The sequence below is a fragment of the Asterias rubens genome, chromosome 11, assembly GCF_902459465.1.
Source record: "Asterias rubens chromosome 11, eAstRub1.3, whole genome shotgun sequence".
NCBI classification, from domain to species: domain Eukaryota; kingdom Metazoa; phylum Echinodermata; class Asteroidea; order Forcipulatida; family Asteriidae; genus Asterias; species Asterias rubens.
This window is the reverse complement of record NC_047072.1, coordinates 11,444,071-11,465,718: the sequence shown is the minus strand read 5'-3', so window position 1 is coordinate 11,465,718 and position 21,648 is coordinate 11,444,071. Positions and strand designations below refer to the sequence as shown.

Genomic DNA, 21,648 nt, shown 5'->3' with positions numbered 1-21,648 from the left:
TGCTATATAAAAACATATGCTGTAAATGCTATAAACATGAAAAATCTACATGCAAATACTACATGCAGAGTTGATGAACAAACAGAACATGCAGAGCACAAGGCCGTACTCAAACTGATGTTGAAGGAACACGTTGCCTCAGATCGGACAAGTTGGTCTACAAAAAGCGTTTGAAACCGTTTGTTATGAAATGCATATGGTTAGAAAGATGCTTTAAAAGTAGAATATAATGATCCACACAAGTATCACTCAAAACTCTTTTTACGTCGCGAACTATCACGGTCAGGCATTTATGGGAGTCAAAATTTTGACTCCCATAAATGGCCGACCGTGTTATTGGACAAGGTAAAAAGAAAACCACACAATTTCGAGGCATATTTGTGTAGATCATTGTATTCTTCTTTTACAACATCTTTCCAACCATGCATTTTATAACAAACGGTTACAAAACACTTTTCAAAGACCAACTCGACCGATCCAAGGCAACGTGTTCCTTTAATCCGGTCTTTTCTGATGCACAGTGAAAGAAAAAGCTGGAACAGACTTGAGGCAAGATTTTTAAAAGAAGAGTTAATATTCATTAAAAATACTTACCCTGTGGGGAAAAATTGTTATTAGTCTTTAAGCAGTGAAAATGCCTTTAAACTCATTGTCACAAAATGATTTTAAGTGGAAGTAATTCAAAGGGTAATGAGGTTTTTGTAAGAAACTGACAAGAGAAATTTTACAAACTTAATAATTTGGAAAAATGGCGGTCACCAGTGATGCACCGTTAAGTTAGCGTGACAAGAATAAATTACAACCCAGGCTCTTGTTTAACCAACAAAATGGCTATGAAGTATGGCCGGGTATTTAATTTCAATGATAATTTTTCCAATTTTATTTGTCAGTTCTAAGTGAACAAACAGATGGTATTTGTTTCAAGCTGCCATCGTGGTCATGTACCCCGTGACCAAAATTGTCATTAGAATTGTTGGATTCCAATAAGCAACCAGGGATCCGACTAATTTCCAGCCAGCTTCCCTCTTGATATTGTGTGCAAAATTAGTATGGAAGAAAACTGATTTACTTGCACGTTATGGAAACAGGCAACCCTCTGTTGACGTACATGTACATGAGCCAGAGAGAAAATAAACAAAAAAAAAACAATTACATGTGGCACAACTTTCATATTTCTTAAAGACCAAAACAGGAACAAAAAGTTTGTGCTGAACAAAAAAAATTGTCATGGTGGTTTACAGTTTACAGTGCTTTCATTAAAATGTAATATAAGCATTAGTACAAACACAAACTAATGGACTTTTCGGAAAGAGTGGGAAGTCTGACGACTAAGCATCAATCCATTATTGTCACGACTCGCGAGAGAAAGAGCCATTATGCTATTACAAAGAAAAACATACTTGTGCACAAATCGAACAAAAATATTGAATTCGAAGTGAAATTAATGTGATGGAACACAAATCAATAAACAATCAACAAACTATGCTTGCATTTGAAAAGAAAAATGAAACATACATGTATAATGTGGGAAAAACACAGTCTGTTACAGATGCATACACAAAAAGGTTTAATTGAGTACATTCTGTCGAGTGTGTTGCACAAATATAACCCCCCAAAAACCACATTTTTTATATTACATACATTATATTATTGCAGGAAATGTTGAACATTGGTAATTATGTGAGTTGTACTGTATGTGTAATGGACAGATGCATATCTATGTTAGTCTTGTCTCCAGGCACTATATGCAAGGCCCTTAATGTATTTTCTACATTGCTTCCATGTCAAAGTAATCAAATTGAAACACTTACATGCTGGAGAACAGACTAACACAATGCAAATCGTATGGAAAGCAACTTGGTACACTTAAAGTAAATCCCATCATCATTTATAAAAAAAAATAAAAAAATAAAAAAATATAAAAATGTTTGCTCTTTTCACCGACACAAAAAACTGAACACTATTGTGTTCTTTGTTGGTGGTAAGATAATTATCCATGGGGCTCATTTTGTCTAGCATGCTAACCAGTTCACTAAAGGTATAACCCTTTTTATAGTTCCATGGTAAAACCACATTATGTGGATTAAAGGAAGACCACAGAATGGAAGCTGCCACTGCATATAGAGAGGAGGGGGGGGGGGATTGTGGGGATTGTCAGGTAACTGGAAAACTATCAATGCACACACACAATGGATATCAACATGAAAGGGGGAGGGGTGGGGAGGGGTGGAAAATGGTACAAAATGTACACGAACATGTAGGTCCCTTTAAACACTTTCCATACAAAATGAATTGGTACCATTTTCTGGAGATCAAAAAAAAGAGGAGGGGTTGGCTTCGGATTAAAGCTTCTGGCTACACTGACAGGAAGGAACCTTTTATACGAGTTCTCCAAGTAAACCGTGAAATGGCTACAAAATGTGCTAATGGATCTGGGAGTGAATAGTAAATCAGAAAAAGGGTCGTTTAGAAATTGTTCCTGAGCTGTAACGACGGGCTGCCAAAGCATTTAGAATATCATATATGAACCGGAAGATACGTTGCTGAGTGCTCTGAAATTAACAAGCATTCTGAAATTTATAGCGGTAGGAAGATATTATGCACATGCTGAAGCAAAGGTATAGCTTTAACTCAAAGTCCACAGCTTCGGACAGAAATTTTGCCTCACTTTGACTCAGCATTTTCACTTTACCAAGAAATTATTCTTTGAAATATGAATTCTTTAGACTTGCATATTTTGGTAGTCTATTATTTTTTTTACAGGGGCAGACTTTGTTATTGACCCTGAAAAAATGTGTGACAGTAATTTCTATCTGAAAGCCTCCTTGAATTGATAACAAAGATTGTAATGGTAGTAGGCATTCTGTGCTAAAGGAGGGAAAAGGAGAAAAAACACACACAAAAATATTGTCAGGCAAAATCACCATTCTCCACTTACTGTGCAAGTGCCAAGTTTCTGCACTCGCCGTTTAAGCGAGGAATGCTTAGTACTAGAACGCACAAGCACGAGCAAAAATTCTCTGTTGACCCGTACAAAAAAACCAGTTGATGTAAGTAAGCGCAAAATCCCCTGCTTCTGTAAGCGCTGATTTTTGTGCGAAAAAAAAAGCAAAGCCATGACATTGGGCCCAGTCCAAATTGTGTCTCCCCCACCCCCTGCTTTAATCACACCTGGTGCCTTCCAGTACATTGGAGTTACGGTTGATAAGCCATGATTAAAGCGAAGAAATTCTGCGCGGAGATGCAGCTAACACAATTAGCACACACCTCTTTTGAGCGGGTCTTATTGTTTCCATGGCAACTGCGATCCAACGCAACGATGAATACAAACGCGGTTGGATTTTAATGTCTCGGTGACATATAGAGAGTGAGTTTTGTTTGCGGATCTAATTTCGACAGACACATGGAGTGGGGTTGGTTTTTTTCCAAACCCACTTTATGGTGCATTTGTGCACGCAAACAGCATAACAAACTCATATTAAATACATTATGAAAACTTATGTTTACTAGAACAAAAAGGTGCTGCATCAAAAGTGAAAATCGGAAACAGGGTGCAAGGAATCGTACTTGACAAGGGCAGCACAATCATACATGTAGGAGGTGGGGGGAGTGGTGGTGGATGAGTGGGGGCGAATCGAGGGGTTGGAGGGCAAGGGATAGAAGAAAGTAGAACAGCAATGGAATGAAAAACAGCAATGGAATATAAACTAGTTTAATTAACATCAGTTAAATTTGTGTGTACATTTATATGAATTGTAAGTGCAAAGAACACAAAGGGTGACAAACTCTTGTTTAAAAATACATTGTGAACACTGCCTATAATACTTGGGGGGAAAAGGTGCTGCCTCAAAAGAGGAAAATAAAACGTGGTACCAGCAATCATATGAAAACTTTTAAAAAATTACGTCGTTTCAATCAATTTCTTGTCGTTTTAAAATCTTTCCTTTTCTAAAAATAAAAAATATTGTTGGACTGTCATTCCTATTGATGTTTTCACTGGAGCAACTAATAAATGAATTGAAATTATAAAATGAAAAGGAAACGTGATGAATAAAAGAAGGCAGTGCATTAACAAAAACAACAAATAAACGGTGCCTTGCTTCTGTTACATTGTAGATAGATGTACATACAGTGTATAAAATAAACATGAACTGGTGGTTTGGTGGGGATTGTGAGGGTTGAGCATTAGGCCGTCTCCGAACTGGTGGTTGCATTTACGCATACGACTTTTGCTGTTGTTCTTAAAGAGGCCCTAAATTTCAACACATGATCCCGCAAATAATCTAGCTCTATACCCTAGCTGTGGCTGCCAACTCGAAAACAGCCTTATGACTTTTGCTTTCATTCTCTCATAAACCTTTTTAAAAATTTCTACGTAGGCATGCCTCTACTTCCCCGTTTGCCTTCGTTGACATTGATCCTTTTTCTTCTTCTTTTCTATCGAACAAGCCGGTAGATTGGGCAACAACAATTACAATTGATTGTAAACCCAAGCCTAATCTTTCCTAATGCTCCTAAGAGGATTCACTCGGCTGCGTATCAATTTGACGAGAAGCCGGTCAAGTCAATAACCATTCCGTCTACGCGTCCTTCTACTCCACTTAATTAACTTCGCTTATAACGATGTAAATAATTGTAAACGAACCCTCTATGGATACAAAAAAACAACCAGACAATGAGAAATGAAAACATGCGTGCCGAACAACAACAAAAAAACTAATAATAAAACAATGAAAAGACACAAGAAAATCAAACACACAGGAACGGATGAATGGTAAACCTTACCTTGCTCGTCTTCTGTGATTACGGAAGCAGGGTGAGACAAAGAGGTAGAAAATGAAAATGATGGAATGAGATTGATCAAGGCGGATGAAAGACAATGGCGTATGGAATGGGAAAAGACAACAATAAACATGTCTCGTAGATTTGTGTCCCGAAACAATTTGAAACACCAGGGCTTGAATTTAAGGGGGGAAAAACACAAGACAACAGGGATATCTCAACAGGCCTGATACTTCACCGAGGCACACAGGCGATTGCCTTCATGCCCCACTGTCTTTTCATTGGTGCCCTTGAAATGATCCAGCGGAAATTTACAATTTTCTCATAGGGTGCCCTTTACCAAGGAGAAAATGCCTTGGTGCCCCTGCCCTTTAAAAAAAAAAAAAAAAAACAGGCCGGTCTCAAAGAGATATTCGCATGGTGTTACCGCAAACCTCTCTCTTAGTTACTTCCACCATGGAAAGTTTCAAATCCTACTTATAAAGACCACTGGGCTTGTAGGCTACAATATTTACTGGTCCAACTTATATTTTACAAGACAAGAAAGAAACTTTCTCTATAGTTTAAAATGCACAATAGATATTGGCAGGTAAAATATTTCTATTTGAGCAAGTGGCAAATTTTGAAAAACACAAGACCACCAGACTTGTCTGGTTCTGAGTTTACTGGCCAAAGGCTAAAATCACTGTGTGGTCCAGTTTTGAAGACATTATACACTGCCTTTAAAATCACTGGCCTGTGAATTTGAGGTCTCGAAATCAAGCATCTGAAAGCACACAACTTTGTGTGACAAGGGTGTTTTTTTCTTTCATAGCTATCTCGCAACTCCAACGACCAATCAAGCTCAAATTTTCACAGGTTTGTTATTTTATGCATTTTAATTATGTTGAGATACACCAAGTGAGAAGACTATAGTCTTTGACAATTACCAATAAAGTAATACAAATAAAAAAATATAGGAAATAAAATATAAGCCAGATGTTGCTTCGATTAAAACAAACAAGAGAAAGTTGTTTCGATTTCTGTTGTTTTTTACACCACCATAAAATTGATACCTTTCTAAATGGACATATCAACTCTGAAATATGCTGGTACAGTTTTTCCCACCAGAGTATTCATTAAAAACTGCTTCATGATGCCTTAAAGGCACTGGACACCTTTGGTAATTGTCAAAAGACCAATATTCTCATTTGGTGTTTCTAAACATCTGCATAAAATAAAACTATGAAAATTTGAACTCAGATATATGTTGAAGTTGCGAGAGAATAAGGGAAGAAAAAACACCCTTGTCGCATAAGTTGTGTGGGTTTTCAGATGCCTTTGATTTCAGACCTCAGATGACGTCTCTTATAATTCAAAAATTTTAGTGAGAAATTCCTTTTTTTCTCAAAAACTATGTTACTTCAGAGGGATCCGTTTCTCACAATGTTTTTTACTATGAACAGCTCTCCATTGCTCGTTACCAAGTAAGTTTTGATGCTAAACATTATTTTGAGTAAAAGCTAATTGCCAATACATGTAGTGTCCAATGCCGCTGATCATAAAAAAAGAAATATTATCTACTGATAAAAAAATGCGGGCAATTTTACAGTTGACGATATTCAATGCAATAACTCCCACTGCACTTTACAGGGACAAGTTGCCTTTGGAGTTGGAAAGTAGGGCTATAATATATGTGTTTGCTGTGAATTTTTTATGAGTATGGTTGAAAACATATTTTTTTAATAGAATATAATGATCTAATGAATGTCAAGTTTGCATCGGGATAATTTACAGAGTTGATGATATTCAATGCAATAACTCCAACTAAGCTTACTGGGACACAATGCCTTCATATTTGGCAGTTTTGGCTTAACAAATGTTTGTTATGAATTTTCTGAGTATGATTGAACATTTGTTTTTAAAATAGAATATAGATGTTAACTTTGCATCGAGGGATAAAGATTATAAAAATTGTGGTTTTACACACTGATGTGTGTTAGCACTCTAAACTCGGTACTTTCCCGAGTTCTGAGAAAACAAATTACAGGCATTACATATGATCCACATAAATATCCCTCAAAATTGCGTGTGGTCTTCTTTTTACTTTGTAAAATAACAGTTTACCAACTTGTTTTTATTTTTGTATTGTTTCAATTTCAGTTTTGTAAACATCTTTCAAAACAGCCCCAGATCTGAAGGCATGCAGTGTATCCCTTAATATCAAACAGAGCATACAAATTATGTAAACATTTGCTTTTCTTCTTTGTTTTCCTTTTTTGGTGGTATTAAATATTTCGTTTTTAATAAGGGCACCAGTAAGCAAAAACAATGGGATTTAAAGACCAGCACAAGTGTATAACTTCTGTGCATAAACACAATAAAGTTATATATCATGAATAAGCCTTTTTGAGGTACATGGCGGACAGGATAGGAGTGTTCTCTTTGCTTTGGGTGTACGTATACCATAGAGCTATTACAGTGTATACCATGTGTATAATGTACATACACACAAATTTACCCGAACCTTTATAGTGTAGTGGCATTGTGCCCGCAATATTTAAAAAAGGCTTATAGAATGGCTGTCAATTATATCACTTTTCATGAACAGAATAGCCATTCAAGTCGGACTGTTGCTATCACATGTCCATTTATCGATCAATCTGAAAAGTTTTTTTTTTATTTATTTCATTCTTTTGGGGTAAAAAAAAAACAAGTTGAAAAAAGACTACTTTTAATTTCTGAAATGTCAATGACATATGCTCACACTATAAGCCCTGTTTCCATTTTGTCTTCCTTCCACGTCATTGGAGTTGCTATTTGGAGTAATCACTATGGAAATTTAATAACTAGATCAACCTAAAAACTTAGTCTATTGTTAGATTCAACCTTCAACTCTCAGAAAGTGCCCCTTTGTCTATCCCCCCCCCCCTTCACGGTAGATTGTACTGAAAAACAACCACAGTCAAGTACAATCGGTTGTAGAGGTTTCAATGTGGAAATTATGATGGTTTATTGAGGACAAGGGGAGAACAATAAAGCAATGCAGGTCAGCACTTATCATATTCATAAATCACTCAAATTCATTCAATGGAATGTCAAGCCCCTCAATAAAACCCTTTATTTGATAACTGAGTTTGGCTTAGACTAGCAATAAAGGCACCAGGACTAGAAAGGGTTTTATTGATGGGCAGTTTTGTTTATCAACACTGAACAAAAGGAGGCGAGGGGGGCAAACAAAATGACCCATATTGAGAATGTTTTCACTTTTTTTTTCCAGGGCATCCTTCATTGTTCTTGAACAATGGTGACATTTTTTAACAAACCCCGTTATTTGCAAAATATTGGCGATGGAAATAGAAGAAGAATAATAATCTGTTTTAAAACGTGCCCTTACATGAATAAAACCCAACCTCAACAACAACAATTATGCCATCCCTAAAAATCTATACTAATGAAAACAAAACCGGCAAATTTTTGTGTATTTTCCTTCACACGATCACGCGTCACAGCAAGGACAATATTATCCATTGTTCAAATTCTTACTGCCTTACATAAAGCAGTTCTTCAAGCACCTTGCATGGCAGGATCTAAGAAAATATCCGTTTATATAAAATACTTTTTGGATCTTTCACAAACTGCAACTCTTTTGTTTACCACTTCACTTTTGTGTAAAATAAAAGGCTCACCACGCCTCTGAATAATATTACAATAATGTCTAAGGTTTGTCACAAATGCAAATCCCTGGCATTTATATAAAATACTTTTTGGATCTTTCACAAACTGCAACTCTTTTGTTTACCACTTCATTTTTGTGTAAAATAAAAGGCTCACCACGCCTCTGAATAATATTAGAATAATGTCTAAGGTTTGTCACAAATGCAAATCCCTGGCATTTGCTATGTTCTGTTTTGAAAACACTGAATTAGCGCTGCCACTAGGCGACTAAACATAATGGACAAACAATTGAATATCTCAAAGTTATTGATTTTTAAACCTTAACAAAATAATGAGCAGGCCTGATATTTCACGGAGGCAATAAAGGCGATTGCCTCCGTGCCCCACTGTCATTGCCTTGGTGCCCTTGAAATGCTCCAGTAGAAATTTATAATTTCTTCATATGGCACCCTTTACCAAGGATGCCTTGGTGCCCTTGCCCTTTCAAAAAAAAACATACAGGTCTGGATGACTATGAAGTTAGGCAATCCAAAATGAAATTTCTAAGGCCAAAATAAAAATGCATATAAAAAATACAATGCTATTCAATTCATTTATATTTCCGGTTAATGAAAACACTGAAACACATCACCACAACTCATCGTGTCTTGTTGTGATGCTGCAGTTTTATTGATTTTTTTTCTTCAAACGGCCTTGGTGATGAAGATTTGAGATGAGAGTTAACTTGTTGCCGTGGTTACTAATGAGACAAAACACTGCATGGATGTCGTTACAAATTATACGGCCTGTAGGTATGTAAATTACCTTTAAACACTATTAAAGGAATACCGAAGGCCACTGAGCTCTCTCTGAGTAATAAACTGTTCTTAGTTTAATGAGCAAGACTTGATGTTGACAAAGTTTCATGTAGCTGAGTTAAGATGCGCGTATCATTGAGCTATTGTCCTTGAGTCATTCCCTTATGCAAACTTGTTTATGTATAGTATGACTGCTTAAGGCACAACGGCTTCCCTTATACAATGACACGCCTTACATCGAGCTTATGTTATTGACTCGCAAACTTGCTTAGCGTAATTGATTAGTTGAAATGAGTTACTAGACATACTGTAAACGATACGCCTCCACAGTCAGAATACAATTGTTGCACACTGTAACGAGGGTCCATTGGGTTTTAGCGCACCCAAAACCCAGTGGAGGGGGGAGGGGGTGGCGCCCCCAGGCAAAGCATCCAAAAACAGCTCAGCAAAAATAAAAGTTCATGATGCAAGATATTTTTGCACATCAGCTCCCTCCATGAGGACAATGACCCAAGCTATGTTCATGAATGATTGACAACACACAAACAACGTGGGGCCCAATTATAGCTTACCGCACAATTCTGCGCCATATAGCCTATATGACCTATATGTACAATCATGTACAGTACAGGTCATTGTAAGCGCAGAATTCCACGGTGGCAGCACCATAACATCCTGCATTGCACAATTTATTTGTTTTGCACTACGAAATTGCCACTATCATAGTAATATTTGAATGCGAAATTTGTTTTTTCAAAATCGATTCAGTAAAGGGAATCCTTTTAAAAAAAAACATGAGGATTGAGGATGGCAATTCTCTTGTGCAAAGAAAACAAAATGTGACCTGCACTCAATGAGGGGGGGCTAACTGGTTACCAATGAAATCAACTGCATGATTCCACGAGTTATATATAAGAACTAGAGGGCGCACTGGTGATTCTGCTTGCGCAAACGCGACGGGACCGCAAGATGACAAGCGCGCCATTCTGTACGCGCTTTACGCGCGTTGAATATGAAATACACGTTTGAGTTTTTTTTTATTGAACGCTCATGCGCTGCTGTTTGTTCAACTTACAAAATGGCCGCACAAACACACGATGTGAGATGGCTGTTTTGTCAACTTAGAAAATGGCCGCCTGCGCGCATGCCGGGGCGCGTATATAGGCCAGTGGGCCCTCTAGTTCTTATATATAACTCTATGCACGATTCACAGCAACTGGACATGTACGATGATGAATTTGACCACTGGCTCACACTAACGGCAAGGCACGTACACTATGAATTATTGATACAATACAATGAGTACTCAATGGGTTTACTAATGAAATGAAAACAACAATTTTACCCGACCCATGAATGATTGTGTTTAACACTTTAGAACAAAATAACCAGGGCCCAATATCATAAAGCTGTTAAGCAGAAAATACTGCTAAGAACATTGTTCACAACATGGACACACTTTACATACACGTTAAGGACACACACATACAACACATATGAGGCACTTCATATTGCATGTGTCTTACACATATTTATGGGGACAAGACAAAGACTTTCCACATCTCAACTACAGTATGTAACAATGTACCACAATGTAAGAGAGTACATTACATTGTCAAACTCACTATTAGTGTCGCCCAACAACTACATTGTACTATAAGAGAAGAGCCCTGCATTTCATTTAGTCTGATTAATGTATTTTGTTATGGTGGAAGAGATAATACTTCTAGAAATTGTATTCTTGAAATAAGAAAAAACTTATTCCAAGAACCTTTTCTTGTGTCACACCCAAAAAACTTGTTACCAGAAAATCGCACAATGATTTTTTTCCTTCAAAAACATGTACACATAAACTCACCAAGTGTTGCCCAGCTAATTTAAGAAGATGCACTTCATTTAGTCTGATTATTGTCTGTTGTTATGATGGCAGAGGTAACACTGCTAGTGTATTCTTGAAATAAGAAAGGACTTATTCCAAGAAACCTGTTTCCCTTCAAAAACATGTAAGTAGCGTTAAAACCTTCGAAAGACTGCAAACGTACAATGTATGCAGACTCTGCTAGGGTTGAAACGTATAGGGCCACTAACTTTTTAGATGTTGCATACTGTACATGTATCTACAGAATTGTGTCTGGTAGATTGCTGCTTCATTATCAAGCTACAACAAGAAGTCATCAGCCAAAAGCCAATCGAATCAGACACGTAAATGTACATCTCGAGGTTTGAATTTACATGTCAGAAGATTTCACCTGTTGTTTCATATACTACCCCTGCCACGGGAAAAACAACTTATGTTAGGACACTGACTATACTTTTCATGCTCTTTGGGGATTATTGCATGCATGACTGGGGGAATACAAATCAAATACATGTAATACACAACACCTTCTATTAGGGTGTTAAAGTTTTCTGAAGTAAAGAAGAAAAAAACCCAAAGATGCATATCATTTTCTTGGTTGCATCTTCGCACTGTTCTAGAAAGTATTTCACTTACAATAATAATTGAATGCATGTCTGTTTTGAGACATAGCACTTTGAAATTTAGGGCAAAACTCAAAACCTTTCCAACTTCAATTCAGTTAGTGTAGACTAGATGAACTGGACCCACTTTCCGCAAAACTCTGCACTTATGGTCCTAAGAATAACACACTATACAGAGCACGATAAGCGCAGAATTCTCTGTTTGTAAGTGCCATGAAACTTGGTCCGGTACAACCATTCCCCCCCTACCCTTGTGTCAGGAGATTGTGTCTCCTACATGCCGTATTAAGTGGACATTTTACCTGAACGCCATGATAGCGGCCCTAGTTTTAAATCAACTCCCCGCAGCCCATGTTTATTTACCAAATGGGTGTCCACACATTGAAATGATGAGTATTGTACCAAACAATCCAATCGAGCCAGAAACATCGTTTTTTAAAGGGAATCCGAGTGAATTATTTACTCAATTAGTGTTCTTGGTTATCTGTTTAATCTTCTCTTCAGAAAGCTTTGTCATTTGTATAAACACTGGCATGCAAAAAATACACAAGGAATTACATGTAATAGGACCCATCACCACTGGAAACCATCTGGAAAAGAGAGAAAAAAGTATTGTAATAAGTTAAACGGGGAGCACCCAGGCAAGGCACAGTGCCCAAAACCTCCGTCGAAATCCACGATACCAAACTTTGTTTAGGGTTATTAGGTTTATTTAGGATAGTTTGATCAACTATATAAAAAATATAAAATAAATAGGCCTAAAGATACAAATTGACACCAACAAAATATGAAAGTAACACTTTAACAGTCCCCTAGGTAGTCTCCCAACTTCTGAAATATACTCCGAGGCAGTAGAATTAAACAGTAAGACAAGTTCTCAAGAACATATCTTCCCAGCGAAGTAAGTTACACTTGTATGGTGTTACCCATGCTGTTACACAAACTGTACACATAATGCTAATACTCTTCATGGTCAACTGGTTTTTGAATGGTCAGTCGGGTAACAAGAAACAAAAATATGTTTTTGTTAAGGCGGTATAGGTTAAGGGTACAAATCCATCAACTTCAAGTCACTACCTAGTGACGAATTTTGGAGGATTTGTGAAGCTTGGAATTTGTCAAGTTTCCATGAGGCTATGTAACAGAAAAACAGAAACAGTGTCCACACAGAAATACATCCATTCCTTTACATGTACCGGTATACAATTGTTTTCCTTGTTCTTTCAAGTGAAATGTGAATTGCTTCATTCTTCATGCACTGTCTATAACGCAGTTACGAACTTACAAAAGCTCCTTTGAATTCCGTTTTTGCAGGGACATAATTTACGTACGTCCACACAAGACGTGCACAATTTATCAGTTTATCACTAATTCGACAGGGATCCATAATGGCTTTTGCACCTTTCATTTTTTTTACGAAGACGAAACTGCATCAAGGTCCCTGTGAACAATACATGCTGTGTAGTGATGTTGACCAGTTGTTGACATCGCGTAATTCATTATATATTCATAAATCTGTACAATACAAAAATAACCATGGCGCCCAAAGTCACTCATAGCATCTCACATTTCATTTCGGGAGGAGTGGGGGTTGGAAGACAGACAAATCCATTATTTCTAGAATACTATCGTTGATATAGTCATTGCTAGTTTTCAAAAGTGATACATACATGTAGGACGTACGGGATGATTCCAGCTTCTTAATGAGCTCACTAGTGTGGCTCGTGTTATAGACATTTGTAGGTTGTAATGTTATTGTCAACTGGAGCAATTTGAAAAATGATTTCAAAGGTCAAAATTTCATCACTGTATGCAGGCCTGTATGCTTTATCTTTGAACAGGCAAAAGCACAACTTAGGCATTTTCTCCTTGATATATATATATGAAAGGGCACCCTACGAGGAAACTGTAAATTTCTGCTGTAGCATTTCAAGGGCACCAAGGCAATTACCAGGGGGCATGGAGGCAATCGCCGTTGTTGCCTCTGTGAAGCATCAGGTCTGTGTATGTATTGTGTGTGACATACAAGTACATTTAAAAAACTTTGTTTGGCACAAGTGTATTGTTGTTTGTTAGTAAATTGAAATGCTCCAATAGAAATTAACAGTTTCCTCATAGGGTGCCCTTTATTAAGGAGAAGATGCCTTGGTGGCCTCGCCCTTTCAAAAGCAAAGCATATGTACATGTAGGTGTGTCTACAACTCAAAACTTCACATCTACACAGCCAAGACTGCATGCACATCTACAACCCCCAGACTGATGCAGGCCTGATACCTTGCCTCCATGCACCCTGGTTATTGCCTTGGTGCCCTTGAAATGCTCAAGTAGAAATTTGCAATTTCCTCAACATAGGGAGCCCTTTACCAAGAAGAAAATGCCTTGGTGCCCTTGCCCTTTCAAAGAACGAGGCATACTGGCATGCAGATGTACAGCCGTAAACATCCAACCTAGCTACACTGCACATCCTTGAAGGGACACGTTGCCTTGGATCGGTTGAGTTGGTCTTAGAAAAACGTTTGAACCCTTTTGTTATAAAATGCATATACTGGTTAGAAATATGTTTGAAAAGTCGAATATAATGATCCACACAAACATGCCTCGAAATTGCGTGGTTTTTCTTTTATTTTGCGAACTAACACTGTCGGCCATTTTATGGAGTTACAAACTTGACTACACAAAATGGCGTGCCGTGTGAGTTCACGTTGCACAAGGAAAACCATGCAATTAAGAGGCATATTTTGTGTGGATCATTATATTCTTATGTTGAAACATATCTCTAACCATACGTGTAAGCATTTTTAAAAATAAACGGTTTTAAACGCTTTTCATGAGACCAACTCGACCGATCCAAGGCAACATGCACCCCAACAGCTCCATTCTCTAGTGTGGATTAAGACTGTCAAGGTGTCAACCATCACATGTTGTAATACATGCAGTAATATCTTGATAGACGATAGATAGAGCAAGAAAAAAAAAATAGTGTCACGGTGGCATTGAAATCACACTTAGATGCCTCCAGAGATAAATAATAATATATAAATATTATAAAAGAATATTATAAAAGAAAATGCATCCCGTGTTATATTGCTTGCTTTACTGTTAATCAAGCGTGTTGTAAGAAACACACAAATAATCCCATAAATAATGCCATCACCCGGCCATGTATATATACATCATAGTCACACATGAAGTCAACTGTGAATTGTAATAACTACATGAGGCCTCTACATATCCACTGGGCCGTGACAGTAAGAGAGAGGTAGTCAGTCAATTGGTTCAGAATCTGGTGAGCTTTTTCAGTATGTAGCATTAACATTTTATATTTGTTGCTGTTTTTCTATTTCATTTTGATATGCAACAAAGACCAAAAATTGCAAAATGAAGTATAAAACTTTACAAACCCAGCAGAACAGGTTCTACTTGTTTTGCATAGTTTTCTTGATAACAGTTATCGGTGAAAACCCAAAGATAAAAAGAAAAGAAAAAAAGAACAACGAAAAGGCCAACACACAGACAACGAACTGGAAGCGATTAACAGTTGGGTGTCTTGCTCAAGGGCACAAGTGTAACACCTGGATTCGAACCTCAGACTCTGATGGCGTGGCCGAACCACTAAAACTTGAGTCTTCTGGTGCAGGAGACTAAAAGTCATGATCGTACACCAACAAAGGGCAATTTAAAAGGAGACAAAAGCTTTCAAAGCCTCCCTTCAGATTCTGACAAATACGTTGCTGAAAGCCTGGATAAAGATATCATGAATGTACCCTGGTACCTTAGGTGGTGTGCTGATTTGTGGAAAACATTCATGTGTTCTGACACGCTTCGTCAGAATGTTAAATGATTGTACAAACTGGCTTCTTTTCATTGGAAAATCTTTTGAAAGGGTACTAAGCCAAGATCAGGGGCAACAGACATGACAGAGGCCATGGCCAGGCCCTTGAATTCCATCTTTTAAGGGGTAAGACTGTTTCATTTTGCAAAGAGTACTTCCATTTGAAAATCTTTTGAAAGGGCACCAAGGCCAAGACCCGGGGGGCAACTGAGGGCAAAGGCCTTCGTGGCATGCTAATGCAAGGCCTGCTTTTGTGGGTATGGACAGACATGGCATGTTGAGATCGTCTGGGAGTAGTAGTGCATGAAATTAAGTGTGGTCTGATTAGTAGCTGTAGCGATACACCTGAGTGCACTGAACATAACTTGCTTGGGTGACATCCGTGTAGACACTCCTAACAACCAACTTAACACTCATTTTAAGAAGGAGGTGAAAACTGTAACTGGCAGACTGTTCAATTTGGGGTATACGTTTCATTATTAATGGTGTTTTTTCTTTCGATGACCAACCGAGCACAAATTTTCACAGATTTGTTATTTTATGTTGGGATACACTAGGTGAGAATAGTGGTCTTTGACAATTACCAAAGGTGTCCAGTGCCTTTAAGGAGGTGGAAAATATTACTAGCAGGCCAGCTAGCATTCAATTTGGAGTATGTTTCATTATTAAGTACACGAACAGCTGAATGAAATTTTGAGTGTGCTCCTTATGCATGTTACTGTATACTTTAAAGGAACATGTTGCCTTGGATCGGTCGAGTTGGTCTTTGAAAAGCGTTTGGAACCGTTTGTTACGAAATTCATATGGTTAGAAAGATATTTGAAAAGTAGAATATAATGATCCACACAAGTATGACTCGAAATTGTACGGTTTTCCTTTAATGTTGCGAAGAAACATGATCGGCAATTATGTGGAGTCACCACAAAATGGCCGATTGGTTTCTTGGGACAAAAAGGTCGATCGTGTTTCTTCGCGACATAAAAGGAGAACCATGCAATTTCGAGGCTTGTTAGTGTGGATCATTACATGTATTCTACTTTTAAATTATCTTTCTAACCATTTGCATTTCATAACAAATGGTTCCAAACGCTTTTCAAAGACCAACTCGACCAATCCAAGGCAACGTGTTCCTTTTAAAACGTCTTCTCCTTTGATAACAGCTTTTTTACACACAGTTGTTTACCATCGTATACTGTATCATTTTATTCAAAGAAAAGAACAACACAAAGCAGGCAATATAGACCATGCTTTCCTTGGGACAAAGATTCTAAAGGTGATGCAAATCAACGAGACTGATTTGCATGTGTTAGAATCGGTAGCGGGGTCACACTCTCATACATGTATGCGCATACACAAACGCATCGTGGTGTTTCCCCTATCACCGGAGTTCATCCCGACTGTCACTGTTCCCCCTAAGGGGGGTCTAAGAAGTAGTTTAATAATCAACCCAGGGGCCATTTAGTTTCAGGCAGAAATAAAAGAATAACTTTCTTTGCTGGTCAACAGTACTTGAATTGTGCATATTTGCCCCTTTTTTGTCACAACTTTTTGTTCTTCTAAAAAGAGAGGGTGAGAAAGAGCAGCTAGACATTGGTAGCTCATTCCATTTGAACTTAATTATTCAGCAGACTGATACAGTTCATTAATTAGGATATTTTTTGCAAGGCTGCGTCAAACGTCATTGGATCAAAGAAGGAAAGGTAGGGCCTACAAGGAAGACGAAATTACCGTTCACAATTCTTTTTTCCATAACTGTTAAGGGACTGCTTGAGACACAGCAAAAGAAAAACACTTCTGTTCACCTACCTAGGAGTTCCTTTTAAATGTAATGCACTTAGTTGCCTGCAAGATACATGTACAGATGTGTACCTCGTTCGAAAAGTCCCTGAAAGTCTGAAAACGCTGCGTCAATTGTTTTAATCATCTCAACTGGTATTGATTGGTAAGATTGCACTGGGCATTGATGTTGTTGTTCTTCCTCTGTTTTTCTTTCCTTAGTAGAATAATCAGAACGCTGAACCAGGTCCAATTCACAAACATAGTCCAATAACTTAGGACTAGTCCTAAGGACTCTTTAGAACTATTACAAACTGAGAGCTAGTTCTAATTTAGGACAAATAAGTCGTCCTAACTCAATAACTTGTCCTAACTCTAGATAAGACTAGTCTTAACTCTTTGTGAAATCCACACACCTACACTGGCAAAATGGGCATTTTAAAACAAATCTTCTCCTTTGTGACCTTCAACCTACATTATCTGACAAAGATGAAGTGGGCAAGAAATAGTGCCCTGGCGAGCCACTTAATATTTCATAGCACGAGACACTGATTATCTCATCAGCATGATTTGGTGAAGAACAACTGGCGAGGTAACGGGCGCCAGGTACAAAATACTGGCGCCAGATGAAATGGCGAATGGGATAACATCTTGAAAGTTATGCACCTGGAATTGATGGTGTGCAAAATTAACCCCTGAAACACAGAATATGAGATCACAGCTCTAAGTTGACACCAAATGTATCCTCCACCAAAAAATAATCTTTTATTTACCAAAGAAAGGAACTCATCACCTGATGTACAATGTACCTTCACCAAGTATGTACTCATGCATGAAACAAAATTATGGAAATAATTTGACTAATGTTTGCCGTTAACTAGATGTACCTTCACCAAGTATGCAATCTGATGCATTCAAGACAACATTACGGTAGGATTTGAAGCTAAGTTTCGCCTACAGTTCACATGTACGAAGTTTGCCATTTAACCAAATGTGCCTTCACCAGGTATGTAAAACTCATGCATTTATAAACCTGAAGAGGGGGGGGGGGAATGAGTAAGGAGGTTGGGTGGACGCAAGATTTAGACTACACAGTTTGCCGTTGAAGCATGGTGGTTACCTTATGGTTGAAGAAACAAAGACTTCTTCAGATAATACTTTCCGTATTACCGAATCACATTTATTTAAGAACGGCATGTGAGAAACTCTGGAACTAAAAAACTTTTGTTTTTTCCTGATAAAAAAGGGTTCTCTCTTTAGCAATCATTATGCTCAGGTTTTAAGATTTAAAAGCCGTCTCGCATTTTAAAATTGTTTTGGTCGAGATTTACACAAATGTTTCGGGGGAGGGGTCATGTTTATGTATGAAGGGGTCATGGAGTATCACTTAAGACACATTTGGAAACAGTGGAAGATCGACAACCTGAGAGCATCTTACTTGCCGATCATGAAAATCTCAATTAAAACCCAAAACTGCCTTGGTCGAACCCTGGTACCATTGTGTTATCCACATTCATTCAGAACTGTGTATGCGTTAATCGCCGTCTCTTACATACATGTAACTACGAAAAAGTTTTCCAAACACCATGTGATAATATAGTAACTGTCTGGATAGTCTAAGGATTTCAAATTGAAGTGTTTGAACTTGTGATCTCAGCAGGTCATTGTACCAGATTTTATTTGAATCTAACATGCAAATGACTTATTGACCACAACCTCTGGCTTGTGAAATAGCACCCGCATGTAACAGTGTCATCTATCTTAAGAGGGTTCAGACTCAGATTGTCAGTTTGTTTGTGTCGTGTGTGTGTGCTCCCAGTTTTAAGCGATTAAAAAACCAAGGAATCAGGATAAATTTTCAAAAAAATAAATGGTTACATACGGTTCAAACTTCCTGGGAATGCGATACGAAGAGAATGTTGGCGTCATAGGACTGTTTTCAGAGCCAATATTTCTTTGGAGATGAGCACTACTCAACTGTTGCACATTATTTGTTGCAAATTTGTGACGTCAAAATTCGCATTCACATTCAAAGGAAGTATGAACGGGGCTTTATAAACAAAAAAGTTTCATTTGGACAGGATGGATAGAAAAAAAGGGACTGTGATGATCCCCAGGATAATTGATTTGAATTAAACATGCATACACATTGTTAGAGTCGATCATGATTGCTGCTATAGAAATATCTTGGGTCTCATGAATGTTTAAAAAGGTTAGATGAGACCATTAATGTTTCATTAGGGAATGCCACACGTGGGTTAATTGTCAAACAACGGCAAACAGTGTATAAATCAACAGATGTGAACGACATGGATAGTTTGAGAAGGGGGAATAGAGTTGGAATGAGAATGAGTGGAGAAGGGAACAATGTTTTAATGTTGTTAAACGGAAATGATATTGAATTTTTGCTTACTCGCTGTGAATGCCGGGTGAGAATGGAATAAAATAATGATAAAAAGACGGGAAGGAAAATAATGACAAATTATTAATGCATGAAAGTAGGGAACATTTGAAGGGTCTGTATCCTAGAAAGGGAACAAAATACAATGCCATGGGGGCTGTGTTCAATAGTTGTTATATAATAATTTCCAATCATGCCCAATGCAACAACAAGAAACAAGTTGTGCCTGTTTCTGTATTCGTCATGTCTTTGGTTGGACATTGACAAAGGATTAACCTAACCAATTTTCCCAGCAAAAAATTTGAATAAAAAATGAAAGCAAAATTGCTCTGATAAAATTTGCAACTTTTCCACCTTTTTTCAAACTATTTTGTCCCCAAAAGTACGTTGTGGACACTTTTATTGTGAGGCTATGTAGATTGGGTTTTTGCATCGCATTCAGCAGGTACATGTAATGTGAAATGCCTGTAGAGATTTGGATTATTTATCTTTCCCCTGGGGCTTGTAGGAGTCTTAAAGTCCAGTGTATTTGGCACGTTGGGGCTGTGAATCATGCTTTTAAAAGAGGGTGCTGTGGAGAAATGTAGGTTAGAAAATTGTGAATAAAATGTGAAACTTTACAACCCAATCTCTGAAATGGCACCGTGCGAAGCTATTTTTATGGAAAGTTTGACGAACGCTTACACACAATGTATGATGTGCAAAAGTATAACGTATGCACTGCATACTCTACACTTTTACATAGACCTGGGGCTGATTTCACAAAGCAATTGTGACATCGCACTTTACTTAGCAACTACGATCGATTTGCAGTTGAGATCAATCTTAACTCTTTGTGAAACCGGCTCCCTAATCCTTCACAAAGACGACAGAGACAATTGTTTTGACTCCCCTGGTAATTTTCTGAGTGCCTCTTGGAATGTGTTCCAGTGCAAATTCAAATTTCCACCATGGAGGTGCTATTTACCATGGGAATATGCCTTGCCCTCACAGGAACAAGTACTGTACGCCAGTCAGCAACAGTTCACGTCATAGGCCAAGTTTCTGCTTACACAGAAAAGGTTGCTTAAAAAATTTCTACAAAGCAAAACATGTCAAGACACCAGTCACAGATTGTATTTAGAATAGTTTTTTGGCTGGTACATCTAACTATATTTGGGTAAGCTTAATTTTCTTTTGCTTAGTTCCTTTTTTTCCCTTTTTTTTAAAGAGCTGATCACAGAAACAAAAAGTAGCTAAGCACAACGACAATATGCTTACTCAGAATAATGCAAAGACCATCTACAATGCATGACCGGTATTCTGTTATTTTTGCATAGCTTAGAGTTGTTTTAAAGGAAGGTACACGTTTGGTAATTGTCAAATACCAGTGTTCTCACTTGGTGTATCCCATCATAACCATAAAATAACAAGCCTGAGCAAATTTGGGCTCAATCGGTCGTCGAAGTTGCAAGAAAATGATGAAAGAAAAACACCCTTGTTGGACGAATTTGTGTGCTTTCAGATAGGAATAACAGACTTCTAGCTAGAAGTCTTTTATTATTTTAGTGAGAAATTACCCCTTTCTCAAAAACTACATTACTTCAGAGGGAGTCGTTTCCCACAAAGTTTTATACTATCAACAGCTCTCCAATGCTCGTTACCAAGTCAGTTTTTAAGTTAATATTTATTTTGAGTAATTACCAAATGTGTACCTTCCTTTTAAAGGCAATATTTTCTGCACAGTACATAGCTCTCTGGCCCCGCTCACATGTATCTGCTTTGACTTGTTAATCTGTTAATCCACACATGATCCACAGTACACACTTTTGATGTCCTGTAACCACTGGACATCTTTGGTTGCATATAGTAATCAAAGACCAACTTGATGCCTATGGTCAACAAAATTGGTATCAATATCCGATATCTTTTGATACCACATC

General features: G+C 37.7%; 1 protein-coding gene across 7 annotated transcripts in view; it reads right to left on the bottom strand.

The window, feature by feature from the left end:
- Positions 1 to 21,648, bottom strand: part of LOC117296425 (synaptotagmin-like protein 4) — a 72,326-nt gene that overhangs the window by 29,014 nt on the left and 21,664 nt on the right. For 5 of the 7 annotated variants that reach the window (XM_033779336.1, XM_033779341.1, XM_033779342.1 and 2 more), the window contains exon 3: positions 4,786 to 4,797. The exons of 1 other annotated variant lie outside the window; for it this stretch is intronic. In XM_033779336.1, coding sequence (XP_033635227.1) covers positions 4,786 to 4,797 — 12 coding nt within the window. Of the gene's footprint in view, positions 1 to 4,785; positions 4,798 to 12,275; positions 12,308 to 21,648 lie in introns of all 7 variants that reach the window. One more of the 7 variants, XM_033779338.1, reaches the window with a different exon arrangement.